The sequence below is a fragment of the Diachasma alloeum genome, unplaced genomic scaffold (genome assembly GCF_001412515.2).
Source record: "Diachasma alloeum isolate Michigan unplaced genomic scaffold, Dall2.0 Dall_scaffold_02324, whole genome shotgun sequence".
NCBI lineage: Eukaryota > Metazoa > Arthropoda > Insecta > Hymenoptera > Braconidae > Diachasma > Diachasma alloeum.
In genome coordinates, this window is record NW_021682173.1 from 27,928 (window position 1) to 42,052 (window position 14,125).

At 42.3% G+C, this 14,125-nt stretch overlaps 1 protein-coding gene across 2 annotated transcripts in view; it reads left to right on the plus strand.

Moving 5' to 3' along the window:
• Positions 1–13,700, plus strand: part of LOC107046840 (myotubularin-related protein 3) — a 40,561-nt gene extending 26,861 nt beyond the window's left edge. For both annotated transcript variants that reach the window (XM_015269557.1, XM_015269558.1), the window contains exon 11: positions 12,809–13,700. In XM_015269557.1, the coding sequence (XP_015125043.1) occupies positions 12,809–13,070 (262 nt within the window). In that variant the 3' untranslated portion in view covers positions 13,071–13,700. The remainder of the gene's footprint in view (positions 1–12,808) is intronic.
• Positions 13,701–14,125: the final 425 nt, after the last annotated feature.

Sequence of the window (14,125 nt, forward strand, 5' to 3'; positions counted from 1 at the left end):
ATGTAAGTAACAAGTGTTTTTACCTCCGTGACAATGTCGGTTTTCGTTCCAAGTAAACATCATTTGCGGGGAGTGTTATTACACTATTATATTGCAAAGGAAAGTGTAGCGAAAACTCATCGTTTGCTTGTGGAGATTTACGGTGAGCATGCTCCATCTAATAAAATTTGCAAGGAATGGTTTCGACGATTTCAAAATAATGATTTTGGCGCTGAGGACAGAGAACATGGAAAACCTTTGTTTTGAGGCTTTCGCGGCCATGATTAATGACATCTTTAGCTTCCAGATGGATGCCGCATTTGGATTCAACGTTGCGCCGATGTTTCGCAAACATTGTAGTCTGCCTCTTCAGGGCTATGAGCTCCGATTCTGAGCTCCGATGTCTAGGGGTAGTCCTTATATGCCATCCCTTGTGGTAGTGGGGGAAGGGGAAGGGTGGGGGGGTGGTCAGCCAATCATATGTTTTTAATTGATCAGCTGGTCAATTAAAAAACCGGGAGGACGGTTTTCCAAATGGGGTTCACTTGATATCCTCTGTCCCTGTTGAGGTTGTAAGGGTTTTTATGGATCTCCAAACCCTCTCGGTATTTCCTTTCGAAATACCCTTGAGATTTGGCCAACATTCTGGCTTGGTCGTACTGGATAGTATGTCCAGTGTCCATCCAGTGTTCAGCCAGGGCAGACTGTTCTAAGTGACCGTATTTGGAGCACCGCTGGTGTTCCTTGATCCGTGTACTGATCTTCCTCCCGGTTTCTCCAATGTACACTTTCCCGCATGAGCAGGGGATCTCGTACACTCCTGGTGTGCTCAGAGGTGGTCTTGGATCCTTTGCACTTGGCAGCATCTGTCCGATCTTCTTTGGAGGCTGGAAGATCGTTCGAATGTTATGTTTGCCAAGTACTCTACTTATGCGTTCTGTTGTGCCTCTCAGATAGGGGAGGAGGGCCACTTTTGGTCTTTCCTGGTTTTCCTCAGGATTAGTCTCCTCTTCGGGAGATGAGAGCTTGCTCTGTAGCTTCTGCTTGACCTTCCGAATTTGTTGGATGTTATATCCATTCTTGGTCAGAGCTATCTCAAGATGTTCAACTTCACTGTCAACGTTGGAGGGTTGAGAGATTGTAAGTGCTCTATACATTAGGGAGCTAATAACGGAATTCTTCTGGGAGGGGTGGTGATGGGAGGTAGCATTGAGATACCTATCTGTGTGGGTTGGCTTGCGATATACTTGGTGGCCTAGAGTGCCGTCCTCGTTGCGTCGAACCAGGACATCTAGGAATGGAAGACATCTATCTTGTTCAATTTCCATAGTGAACTTGATGCTCACGTGCTGAGTATTCAAGAACTCCAGGAATTCAGTTAGAGCAGTCTTTCCATGTGGCCAGATGACAAAGGTATCGTCCACATACCTGAACCATACAGTAGGTTTCTGAGGTGCTGACTTCAATACTTCGTTCTCGAAGTGTTCCATGAATATATTTGCAATAATCGGGGAAATGGGAGAACCCATTGCCGCTCCCGATTTCTGCTCATAGTACTCTCCTTCGAACTGAAAGATGTTTTTGGATATCTTGATGATTTCCAAGGTTTCTGGAATTGGAACGTTAGTGAACAGAGATTCTACATCAAAACTCACTAAGACATCATCTGGAGAAGTCCGGATATTTCTCAGTTTATTGACGAAATCCAATGACTTCTCAATGTATGAACCATTCAGGCCAGTCAACTTTTGGAGTGGTTTCGTGAGAAACTTGGCCAGCTGGTAAGTTGGCGCTCCAATGTTGCTGACAATGGGACGGAGAGGAACAGACTCTTTATGGATTTTGGGGAGTCCATAGAGTCTAGGAGGAAAGGATTCTGTAGGGGTGAGGAATTTCGTCAGGTCAGCCGAGAAACCAGCCTTCTTCAGCCGATCAGCAGTTTTTCGCTCAATTGTACGAGTAGGGTCCTTCCTAAGTTTAACGTTAACTCTGGAGTCACCCAACATCGTCCTGAGCTTACCCGAGTAGTCGTCTTTATCCATAACCACCGTGGCATTGCCTTTGTCTGTCGTTAGAATAATCAGATCATTATTCTCCTTTAGACTACGCAGTGCGAGGCGTTCCTCCCTGGTGATATTGTCACCAGGGGGAGTGATCTTGTGGAGGATGTTAGACAACTACCTCCGGATCTCATTGCTGGTCTCCTGAGGAAGATGGTAAATCGGTGTCTCGGTACGACTGATGATTTCCTCGGTGGGGATCTTTTTAGGGGCAACAGCGAAGTTGTGTCCTTTCGCCAACACAGACACTTGTGCTTCATTGAGTTCAAATTTACTTAGATTCTTCACAGTGTGAGTGAGAATCTGGGACTTCTCCTGGGGGATCAGTTTCTTGAACTTACCCTTCTGACTCTCAGTTCTCATCTCAGCTGTTCGGACTGCTTGTTCGTGTGTAACACGATCGAGAGTCTCCCACAGCTGAGACTCCAACGTCTGAGCCAGAAGAAGGTGGAGATCGAGGAAGCAGTCTGGAGAGATGGGCCAGGTTCTTCTTAGCCGCTATTATTCTCTCCTTGACCAATCTCAACGAAGCTTGGCGATTATATCAAGTGAGCCCCATTTGGAAAACCGTCCTTCCGGTTTTTTAATTGATCAGCTGATCAATTAAAAACATATGATTGGCTGACCACACCCCCCTTCCCCTTCCCCCACCACCACAAGGGAAGGCATATAAGGACTACCCCTAGACATCGGAGCTCACAATCGGAGCTCATAGCCCTGAAGATGCAGACTGCAATGTCTTGCGAAACGTCGGCTCAACGCTGAATCCAAACGTGGCATCCATCCGGAAGCCAAAGATGTCAACATGGAAAACCATCAAAAAAATTTGAAGATGCTGAATTGGAGGCATTATTGGCAGAGGATTCTTGCCAAACTCAATCAGAATTGGCTGCAGCATTAAATGTTGAACGATCAACTGTTGCAAAGCGTTTAAAAGCAATGGGAATGGTTAAAAAAGTTGGTAACTAGGTTTCATATGAATTGAAAGAAAGAGGCATGGAACGTCGAAAAACAATTTGTGAAATGTTACTTCAAAGACAGCACAGAAGAGGATTTTTGCATCGAATAGTCACAGGAGATGAAAAATGGATATATTATGAGAATCCTAAACGTCAAAAAGCTTATGTGAAGCCAGGTGAACCCGGCCCATCCCAGCCAAAAAGAAATATTCATAGTGCTAAGGTTATGCTCTGCATTTGCTGCAACCCTCTCAAACTATCAATGGAGAAGTTTACCGACGACAATTAATGCGTTTAAAGCGAGCCATAAAAGAAAAACGACCAGAATGGGTGTATAGGCACAGTAAATTAATTCTTCAACATGACAATGTCAAACCACTTGCCGCCCAAGTGGTGAAAAGATATTTAGATGGACAGGACTGGGAAGTGCTACTCCACCCGCCATATTCGCCAGACGTAGCTCCTTCAGATTACCACTTATTCCCAACACTGCAGTCAGATCTTACGGGAGAACGGTTCACTTCATACGAAAGTATCAAAATTTGGCTTGATAATTGGATCAGCTCAAAAGACCAGGATTTCTTCAGGCGAGGAATACGTAAATTACCTGAAAGATGGGCGAAGGTTGTAGCTGCAGATGGAGCATACTTTCAATAAACTTTTCTTTAATTTTCTAAACAAGCAAATGTGTTTTATTTGAATAAAAAAGGGCGGAGTCATATTCACACACCCAACACCTCAAGCTTTTTTCCATTCAGCGTCCAAACCTCGTGTTTTGCCAACCTCCCACCATTCCTAAAAACCATGACTTTGGTTTTGTTTTCGGTTATTTGGAGGTGGCTTTTTCTTGCGTAGGCTTCCACTGTGGTCAACATGGCTGCTAGCTCCTTTGCACTCTCCGCGACAAGCGCCACGTCGTCCGCAAATTTCAGGTTGTAAACCTTTTCCCCTGTTAGAACTGTGCCTCCCGATTGCTTCCTTGCCACTGCCTCATCTAGGTCCTCCAGAAACAAACAGAACAGAACCGGGCTTAAGGAGCATCCCTGCCCGACGCCACAGTTGGAGCTAAAGCTGTCTGTGGTGCCTCCGGGCGTGACAATTTTGTTCCTGGTGTTACTGTAGGTCCGCTTAATCATCTCGAAGATTTTGCTGCTGAGCCCCAAATTGGACAACTTCCTCAGTATGAGACCTCGATCCATCAGATCAAACGCCGCCCGGAAGTCAATGGAAGCAACATGGAGCTTTTCTCCTGCGATCCGCAGCCGGTTGCCAATCAACGTGTTCAGGGTGAAAATGTGGTCTCTCGTGCTCCGGTCTCTCCGAAAGCCAGCTTGGCTTTCACCCAATTTGCCATTTTCTTCGGCCCATTTCACTAGTCTCCTAGCCATGATTTTCATGAGGAGTTTATATCCTATATCGAGAAGTGAGATTCATCCATAATTGGATGCTTTATTCACTTCCCCTGCTTTGAAAATCGGGAAGATATGTGCCATCTCCCAGCCTTCTGCGAGGAGGTTTTTCTCCCATAGTTCATTGATGGTGCGGTGTAGCATTGTCTTCCCTTCGGGCGGGAGGGCCTTAAGGAATTTAGAAAGTGGCCCGACGTACAGGCGTTCCAACTGGGCTATTCTAAAGGCTGTGTTGGGGTAGACTAGGGACCAACGTAGCCAGGTGAAGGGACTGGTACCTCCGTGATCTCATCGGGTTGATTGGTGGGGATAGGGTAACGGAATGGCCTATCATCGCCGAGATATCCAGACTAAGAGGCAAGACCCTAGTGAGATTTCGAGGTAGTCGAACGCGAGCACTTGAACCGTGAGGTTGGAAAAATTTCTCGGTGTGCTGGATTGAGGAATGGTTGAAGAAGTTTCGTACGCCACGTAGCCTCGGTGAATAACCGGCGAGCATAGGGGGATGCTCCTGCATCCCCCGCTAGTAAAAAAGAGTTATTTTGGCGCGCGAAGTGACGACTTTGTTGTTTCCGGCGTTATCTAGCCTCGGCGGAACGATTCGGGAGCGTATAGGCCCGTGGGCCTGGAGTAGAGAAATCCTCCTGTCGGCCCGACCATACGCCGCCGGTTTAGTACTACCTGGAGGCAGTGAGGCGCGATGACCGAAGCAGTGACTGGTGGTTGAGAGTGTGGATGGGCGTAGGTAGATAACATAGTTCCATCCTGGTCAGATCAGCCTCTCGACGTCCCAGACTCTGAGGAGTCCCGGCTGATTCGCGCTTGACTCTGAAAACTCTCCCGAGTCGAAATACTCGGGAGGAGAATGAACACTGCGAGAGTCGAAAGACTCTCCAGAAGGGGCATGAATTTAATTCATTATGGGGATTATGCTGTAAGGCATAATACACGGCTGGCAACGGCTCGTGAGGATGTGATGGTAATACTCCTGGTGGACCTCGCCCACTCTACCGTATCACGCTGATGTTAGCTAGGCAATCCCTTGTCCAGCCAAAAAGTCCTCTGGGTAGACGAGAGTGCTTCGGAGGGCGGTTTTCGTGGAACCTTCCGTGAAGGTTCGACTGGCGCCCAACAAACGAGCGATAGGGATGGCTAAAAAGTAGTTTGGATTTTTCCTGGGTGAACAACCCGGGAAAATATCCTTACAGATTATAGCTGTCATAATATTGAAGGTTTATATTTCGGATAGGCGCAATCGACAGTGTGATCACGGAGATATTTAACTTTTTGATAGAAAACATTCTTAGGAAACAAACTTCCTCTCACATGGACAGGGAATGCATACATCGAAACTATTTCAAATACTCGAGAATATATTTCAAACCCAGGGAGGTAAAATAAAGAAGTCGTGTCCACGTGCGGAATGAATGTAACTGAAACTCAATTCTCAATTTTGGAAGGTCAAACGTTCTAGGGGTTAAAGTGTTTCAAAAATTGAATTTTTTGAAGAGTCATTCTTTTCAAGAGTTAGCCATTTTCAAGATTAATCTACTGGGGGATGAGACGTTCTAACGTTCAAATCTTTAGAAATTTGTACCTTTTCACAACAGTTCCAGAAAAAAAGTATGCAAGGGATATGGCAACGTTCAGATTCTCCTTTCAACGAATCTATTTGGAAGCTTACTACCAATGGAATTGGTAGAAATAAAGAATGAAAAAGACGAATAAGACATAAAGTAACGGTGATATGCTTCCTGTCGGATAGCCTCGGCCCCCTGCTTGTTTCTTTTTCAAACTCGTACAACGTCATTTGCCAGAATTTTCGAGTTAGCAATCTGGGCCCGTAACTTGAATTTTGTATTGGACAGACTCAGGATGGTAATTATTAACACGGACGTTTTTGATAATCAAGTAGCATTTAGCACCACATGATTCCAATACACCTTTTTTCTGATCAAATATTGTCCATCAGTTTCGGTTAGGTAAGCACAGAGTTAGTTATCCGGCGGCTGATAATTGCAGCATGGTTTTATGTACCGTAGCTAAAGTAGGAATTAATCCAATTTTCCATCATGTTTCTTGCAATTTTTGACCATTGCAATGTATGACTCTCGTAAGACGTGACTCCTACGCCGTTCGACCCTTGCAAAGTAAAACGGGAGAGAATTTCGATTATTAGGTGTGTGACTTAATTTTTACAGATTTTTTCTTCGAGCTTAAAATTATATTTAAAATGGAAATATATTCGCGGTCTTTTCTGGTTTTGAAAGGATCGGACAAAAGGTTTCAGAACACGGAACGACAAGTCTATATAAGTTACATAACCTTTCAGAATAGTAGAGTTTACGATGGCAACTGATAAACAGCACATTCGGCACTGCATTTTATACGAATTCCAACAAGGAAAAAATGCTTCTGAAGCACGGGAATCAATGTGTAGTGTTCTTGGTACCGACGTCGTATCTAATGAAATGTGTAATTATTGGTACAAACGTTTTAAAAGTGGTGATTTCGATCTGAGGTACCAGCCGCGTCCTGGACAGCCTCGAAAGTTTACAGATGCGGAATTACAAGCTGCNCTGAAGCACGGGAATCAATGTGTAGTGTTCTTGGTACCGACGTCGTATCTAATGAAATGTGTAATTATTGGTACAAACGTTTTAAAAGTGGTGATTTCGATCTGAGGTACCAGCCGCGTCCTGGACAGCCTCGAAAGTTTACAGATGCGGAATTACAAGCTGCACTGGGTGAAGACTCAACGCAAACGCAACAAGAGCTTGCAGCTCAGTTAGGAGTCATCCGAACAGCTATTTCTAAGCGTTTGCGTCAAATGGGAAAAATCCAAAAACTTGGAAGGTGTGTCCCAGATGTGTTGAGCGAACACAATCTAGGTCAACTTATGAACACGTGCCTTTCACTGCTTGCCCGGCAATAAAAAAAGGTCTTCTTGTGGAGATTTGTGACGGGTGATGAAAAGTATATTTTTTACAAGAATCCCAAATGTAAAAAGTCGTGAGTAGCTTCCGGACAATCCAGTACATCGACGCCGAAACAGAACATCCACTTAAAGAAGATTCTCCTGTGTATCTGGTGGGACATGACGGGTGTGTTTTATTACGAACTCCTGGAAACATGTCAGACGGTGACTGGGGAACGCTACAGCCGACAACTGAACAAACTGAGCGAAGAACTTGATCGGAAAAGGCCATTTACTGGGCAAGGAAGCAGGCAAGTCATACTGCTGCATGACAATGCTGGACCTCACGTTGCTCGCGCGCCTCAGAAGACCCTCTTAAACTTGGGATGGGAAGTTCTCCCGCACGCGGCATATTCACCTGACTTGGTCCCATCCGACTATCACTAGTTCCGGTCCATGCAGCACGCCTTAGTGGATAAACAGTTTAAAACACTGGATAATGTGCGTAAATTCGTCGATGAATTTATCGCCTCGAAGCCTGCAAGTTTCTTTCGCGACGGCATTCGAATGTTACCTGAGAGATGGCGCAAGTTCATAGAAAACGATGGACAATATTTTCAAGATTATGTTCGTTGTTCTCTATTTTTTTATATTAAATAAATTTACTGAAAAATCTGCAAAAACTAAGTCACACACCTAATATATACTGTAGCTCAACAGTGATAGATGCGATCCGTATCATATTCTGATAGAATCAAGAGGCTATCAATACAAAATTTTTAAGCCATGATTCTTTTCATTCTGATAACAATTCTTGGATTGAGCGTCGAAAAATCGATTTTTGAACAAATACCAATATTTCACAAACTATAAATAATTCAACTTTCATTGGTGTCGATGAATAGAGCCCCTTAACATTTATGTCCGTGCAAAACTTCATGTAATGTCATCTAGCTCCTATGAAGAAAATTGCGAAAAAAAATTTTTTTTATAGTACACACATATACATACTCACTGTGAAGTATTTCGCTCCTCTGCGGAAACGGAACGAAAATACGCAGCCCTCGACGTCCAAATTCACAACCAAAAAATTGGACGCCAGATCGTTTTCTCAAAACGAACAAAAGTTCGTTTCGTTTTCTCAATACGAAACCACAATTAACGACAAATCACAGAACAGCAGCCGACAGCTCAGTATTTTATCAAAGTCACTAGAAGTTAGATTATAAATGCAATAATAAAACCTCGTCTCGGTCTCTCAATCTGGCGTCCGAACTCGGGGAAAAATTAATAAATAAATAAAATAAAGACAAATGACTCGATACAACACAACCTCTAGCTCTGCGATATGTCCGGAAATAAAATACTAGTCAAGATTAAAAATTAAAGTCAGAGAAAGTCAAAAGATAGTCAGAAAATAAAATCACTAGTCAATTTACTCGGAGTCAAATAATCGCAGAGTAGGGAACTACTATTACCCCGAGCGCTCAGCGCGTCCACCAAAGTGGCGATTGGAAACGCTAAATATCAAAACGCCACCTATGAATGGCGGATATTGGGCTGCACACAGACAGTATACAACCCAATTTGGGCTTGTGTTAGCGTGTATATGGGAAGCCTAAAATCGTCCATATTGGTGAAAACGAGCGCCGCCATCGGTAATTAGCGGTCCCAATAGGGAGAGGCAACTCCACGTGAGTTTGAGAGGGGGATTGCCTCGTGAGAATATAAACAACGGAAACCGCCAACTGACAGAAGATCAGTCGGCGACGAAATAAAACTCGAGCGCCGAAAATGCGCTACAATCCCATTTCCGAAAACACGATTAATTCTCAAACGAAATACTATTTAGGCCGAAAATGAAAGCGATGCTAAATTGGCCAAACGTTAGCTGAGAGACAAAAGTAATAATCCCGAGGAGATAACACAACTGACCTCGAGATTTCAAACCGCCGGAAAATCGATAATATCACATGGCGATGGCGAAACGAGTGTCTAATAAATGACACAAAATTGCAGTCAAAATCACTGAACTCGATAGAATTTTAACAAACTAAATCGCCGACAAATGAGCGATATCCAAGAGTAAAGATTTGAATGGACCTGAAATAGTATATTTCGATACAAGTGCGACGAGTTGAAACACCCCGTCGCACGTGTATCCGAACTATATTTTTTGTTATTGATGTTACGTTCAGCGAGTGCCGAACTGTGCCATTTTTCGTTTACTAGTAAACGAAAAAGCACTTTTCGACACGGGCTGAACGTAGCAGCAGTGGCAAAATGGTATATTTCGTAACGAGTGCAAAACATTTTTTCACGAGTTACGAACAATATTTTTCATCACAATGTGGCGGAAATTGGACTTTTAGGCACGCGGCGCATGTCGAAAAGTTCACTTTTCGTCACAGCATGATGAAAAATATATTCCTCTGTCGAACGAGTAGTGAAAACCAGCCGAAAATCATGGAAAACTCTAATGGCGTCAACGCCACGGACCAAGCGTCCGTTGAAATCAAAGGCTGGTTCCACACCTTGTAAGACACGCAAATTGACAATGTTCTTTTCTATAGAACCACCGCTCACCGATAAAAAAAGAAGAATACCCGTCGATCAGCAACCCCAAAAGCTCCGCAAAACGGCAAAGTAGTCCTCTGACGACTCTCGTGTCCCACAAACTATTAACTATCGAAAATTATGTCGAAATTTAAGACAAACGAAAATTTTGCACAGCGGCCACGACGACGTCCAGACGAGAAGTGCCTATTGCCCATGCAATTAACCCACGCGACAACGCTCCAACAGGCGTCCGAGGCTCCTATTGGCTGAGTGTGACGAAGTGAAATAAGTCAAATCATGTCCATTACAAACCGTGGGACAATCACCGATTTGGAGTCGAAACCTCCCCAATCATTTCAATAAAATTAGAAATAATTATTCCATCGTCGGATGCATTTTTCCATGGACGTCCAATGTCGGTCCAGGCATCCTCAGATATTTTCCAGATCGTCAGCTGAGCCCTCCATTTCCAGCCTCCGTAAGCTGGCGCCGCCACCCCTGGCCAATCCCCCCATTGAGATTCGATCGAGTGTCAATTGTAGAATCGAGTTGATCAGTATATCGATTCGTATGCGAGTGTAGTTCGATTCAGATCTCAGATTATTGATGGAATCGAAGATGAATCGACTTCATAGGAAGTTGATAGCTAGTGAATTTCGAATGACAAAAATTTATTGCACCAAAACTCATGGGGTGGTCGATTATGAAAGACTCCTTACGGTCGGACCAGGATCGACTTGAAGAAAGTCGATTGTGACTCGATTGTCCTCATTATTCAAGTCAATCGACCCACAATCGACTAGTTGTTTAGTCGTTTCATAATAGTTTTCATAATTCTAGTGGGCGAATCGACTGATCCTTGAGTCGATTATTACTCGATTGACTTCGTATTATTTACTTATATGAAACGACTCAAAAACTGGTCGATTGTGGGTCGATTGATGTGAATAATATGCGGGCAATGGAGTCACAATCGACTTTCTTCAAGTCGATCCTGGTCCGACCGTAACTAGTTTTTCATAATCGACCACCCCATGAGTCGTTGTTAGTTTAATCTGAATTTTTTTTTAAATTAAGATAAATTCAGCATTGGTTTTAGAAAATATTTGGTCTTAAAAACAATCTCCAAATTCATTAGATTTATGATCCCACCACCCGAGTAGAAATTTTGTCAGGAGCCACCAATGTGCATTGGGAACCTATGAGTTTGTTGCAGTTTTGTTGTAAGCTTCAAACGCAACAATACTACTAGGAATGATCATTGTGGGTGACAGATAAGTTTACCACCGATCGCTAACTTATGTAGCTCAACCTCTTTGTCACTTATTTGTCCCTTATAAGGGTCACATGGGTCATGAATGAGGCTCACAAAAAAGGGTAAAAACTAACGGTCACGAGGGTCAGAAATAAGAGTCAAACATAAACGTCAGAAATAAGGGTCACGAGGGTCAAATATGAGGATAAAGAATAGACGTCAGAAATAAGGGTCATGACGGTCAGAAATGAGATTCAAAAATAAACGTCAGAAATAAAGGTCACTAGGGTCAGAAATGAGAGTCAAAAATAAACGTCAGAAATAAGGGTCACAAGAGTCAGGAACGAACGTCAGAAATAAGGATCACAACTAAGAATCGCGAGGGTCAGAAATAAGGTTCATTAATTAGCAAGGGTCATAATTACGGTTTAGGCAAAATCATATGTCAATCATCAGAGAATCCGAATCTTCGCCTAATCTAGAATATCTAAATGTTATATTCCCAAGAATCACAAGATAGTGGACTTGGACCTCAGAACAACAGACGATCACCAAAGTTAAGTAACATCGAGTAAGGTTCGGAATTGGATGGGTGACCACTCACCGATAAAGTGATTTTTTTTTCCTTTCTGTGTGTATAAATCGATTGTTATCATTAGGCATGCTTTCCCATGGCAATCAATGAGTTATTCATCATTGACAAATTGTTAATAATAATGAGGTTGATAAATAATCACGTGAGTTTTTTATGGGTTACAACGTACTTGTAACTTGTGAGGTAACTGCGTGATGTTTTCATGAGTTCCTTGTTGGTCGAAACCTATCTGGAACCAGTGACCATGTCGGTTGCACCTCATCGATAACCAATGGGAAACCGACAACATTTCTACTCGGGCAAGGATGAAGCTTAAGAACATTTTCTTAAGCTTTATCCTTGCCCGAGTTTCTAAAATCTCGAAACTATTTTCTAAAGTGAATCCATTTTTTCTCTGTGCAGGAGTCTACTGTAATTGATTTAAGAAAGTTCCGAAAATTGTCAGGATTTTCCCGATTGAACGCGAGACATTTTTTGAACAGTCTATATATTCGAATCCTTTCGATAATTCATTATCAATAAGGAGTTCAAATCGGATTTCTCCTGATTTTTTCACCCGAGGGGCACCCTTCGTCGGAATCTTCGGGAAAAGTCTTGCGATCGCAAGACTATTTCCGATTGTTTTCTCTCCGTGAATGGATTCCGATGCACTTGACCCCCCACCGTTTTTTTCAGAACTTTAATAAACAACTGTATCTCAAAAATTAATTGACCGATTGAGCTGAAATTGTGCCCAGAAATGCTCCAAAGTAATACAAAATAATTATGTGATGAAAAAAGTCACAAATTAATTACGTGAGTAATTATGTGATGAAATTTCAGATTTTTAACTTCAACTTCAGTCCTTTCTCTGTAAAGATTTATCAGAATTTTCCGAAAAATTCACACACACATCCAGCCATACATACACCCAATTTCTAAAAACATCATATTTTCACGTTTCATGAGATGATTCTACAGCATTTCCCGGCAAAATTAAAAGTTCGTCTAAATTAATGACGGAGCTTCCATTCGGAAGCAAAAATGATGCCTATTGATCGTTAATTTTAATGGAATATTTTCAATAATTTTTCAGATGTTGTGGCAAAATATTCTGCGCTGATTGCTCCGAAAATTCTACTCCTCTACCCTCCGAGCAACTTTACAATCCCGTTCGTGTCTGCAGTGAATGTTTTTCACGTCTTCACCACCCCCACACCAATTCATGTCAGTGCACACGTCACGCTGGCAGAACCGAAAATGAGTTACCGAATATCCCATCAAACTCAGAGAGTACACTGGTTTGCCTACGATCAAACATGATTTCAATTTCGAAAGAAGGATGCGCCGAAGCTTGATTACAAGCGAATCACCAGGAACCACAAACATCTGCGGCGGCCAGCCAGGCTATCAATTGAACCACTGACAGCAAAGGCAAAATTATAAATAACAGAAACGAAGAAGGACGTCACGCTGCGAACCTCATGGGGGACGATTTACTTCAAAAAAAGCAATATAATTCTACAAAAACACTTTCAGAGATGATGTCAGAGATTTGTAAACTATATAACTATTTGTAACATTCACCGCGTTATGATCCAATATTTATTGATAGGATTAATAATATTTGTACGATGGTATGTATAGTATTGGTGATGGGTGACCTTCGATGGGAAAAGGGTTCTATAGGAGATGGCAGGAAAGAAGTGGAATCAAGTTTGAAAATTATTAAAAGAAAAAAAGATAATTGGAGAACATTGTAGAATAATTTTATTATAATCCCAATTTTGTTTTGTTTTGTTTGGTTTTATTGAGATGTATTCATATACCTTCAAAGTGGGTGAAAATTGTAAATCGTTTTTGCAATGGAAAAGAATAATAGAAATTTATTTTATAGGCTGTGACAGACGTACTGTTTGCGAGCACGTTAACGATCGGACTGATGTGATCTTTGAGTAAAAAAAAGAAACAAAGGGACAAATGATGTATTTTATCGTATTCCGATTTTATGCCCGTGTTGAAATGACAAATTCGGGCAATATTCGAGAACCATGTTCGATCGATGCTCTTCTCTCTATTTTTAATGGGCTAATTTTCGCTATATAATTCAATTAGGATTGCTGCGCGGAACATTTGATAGATATAAATATCATCGTCATTTCATAAAAGTAAGAATTTGAAAGAACAAATTTCAATTAATTAAAATGAAAAATCCATGAATATACCTGGAAGCGAAACTGTCAATATTATCTTCATCAACCACTATTTTATTTTTGGTTCCATATGTATACCCTCTCGGGTTTTTGCATTTTGTTCCCTTTCCCTATCTGCGATACTATGGGCCGACTTACTTTATCCCCAACTGTACCCCATTCGGGATTGGACTGCCAGGGAAACCATGGAAAACCTCAGT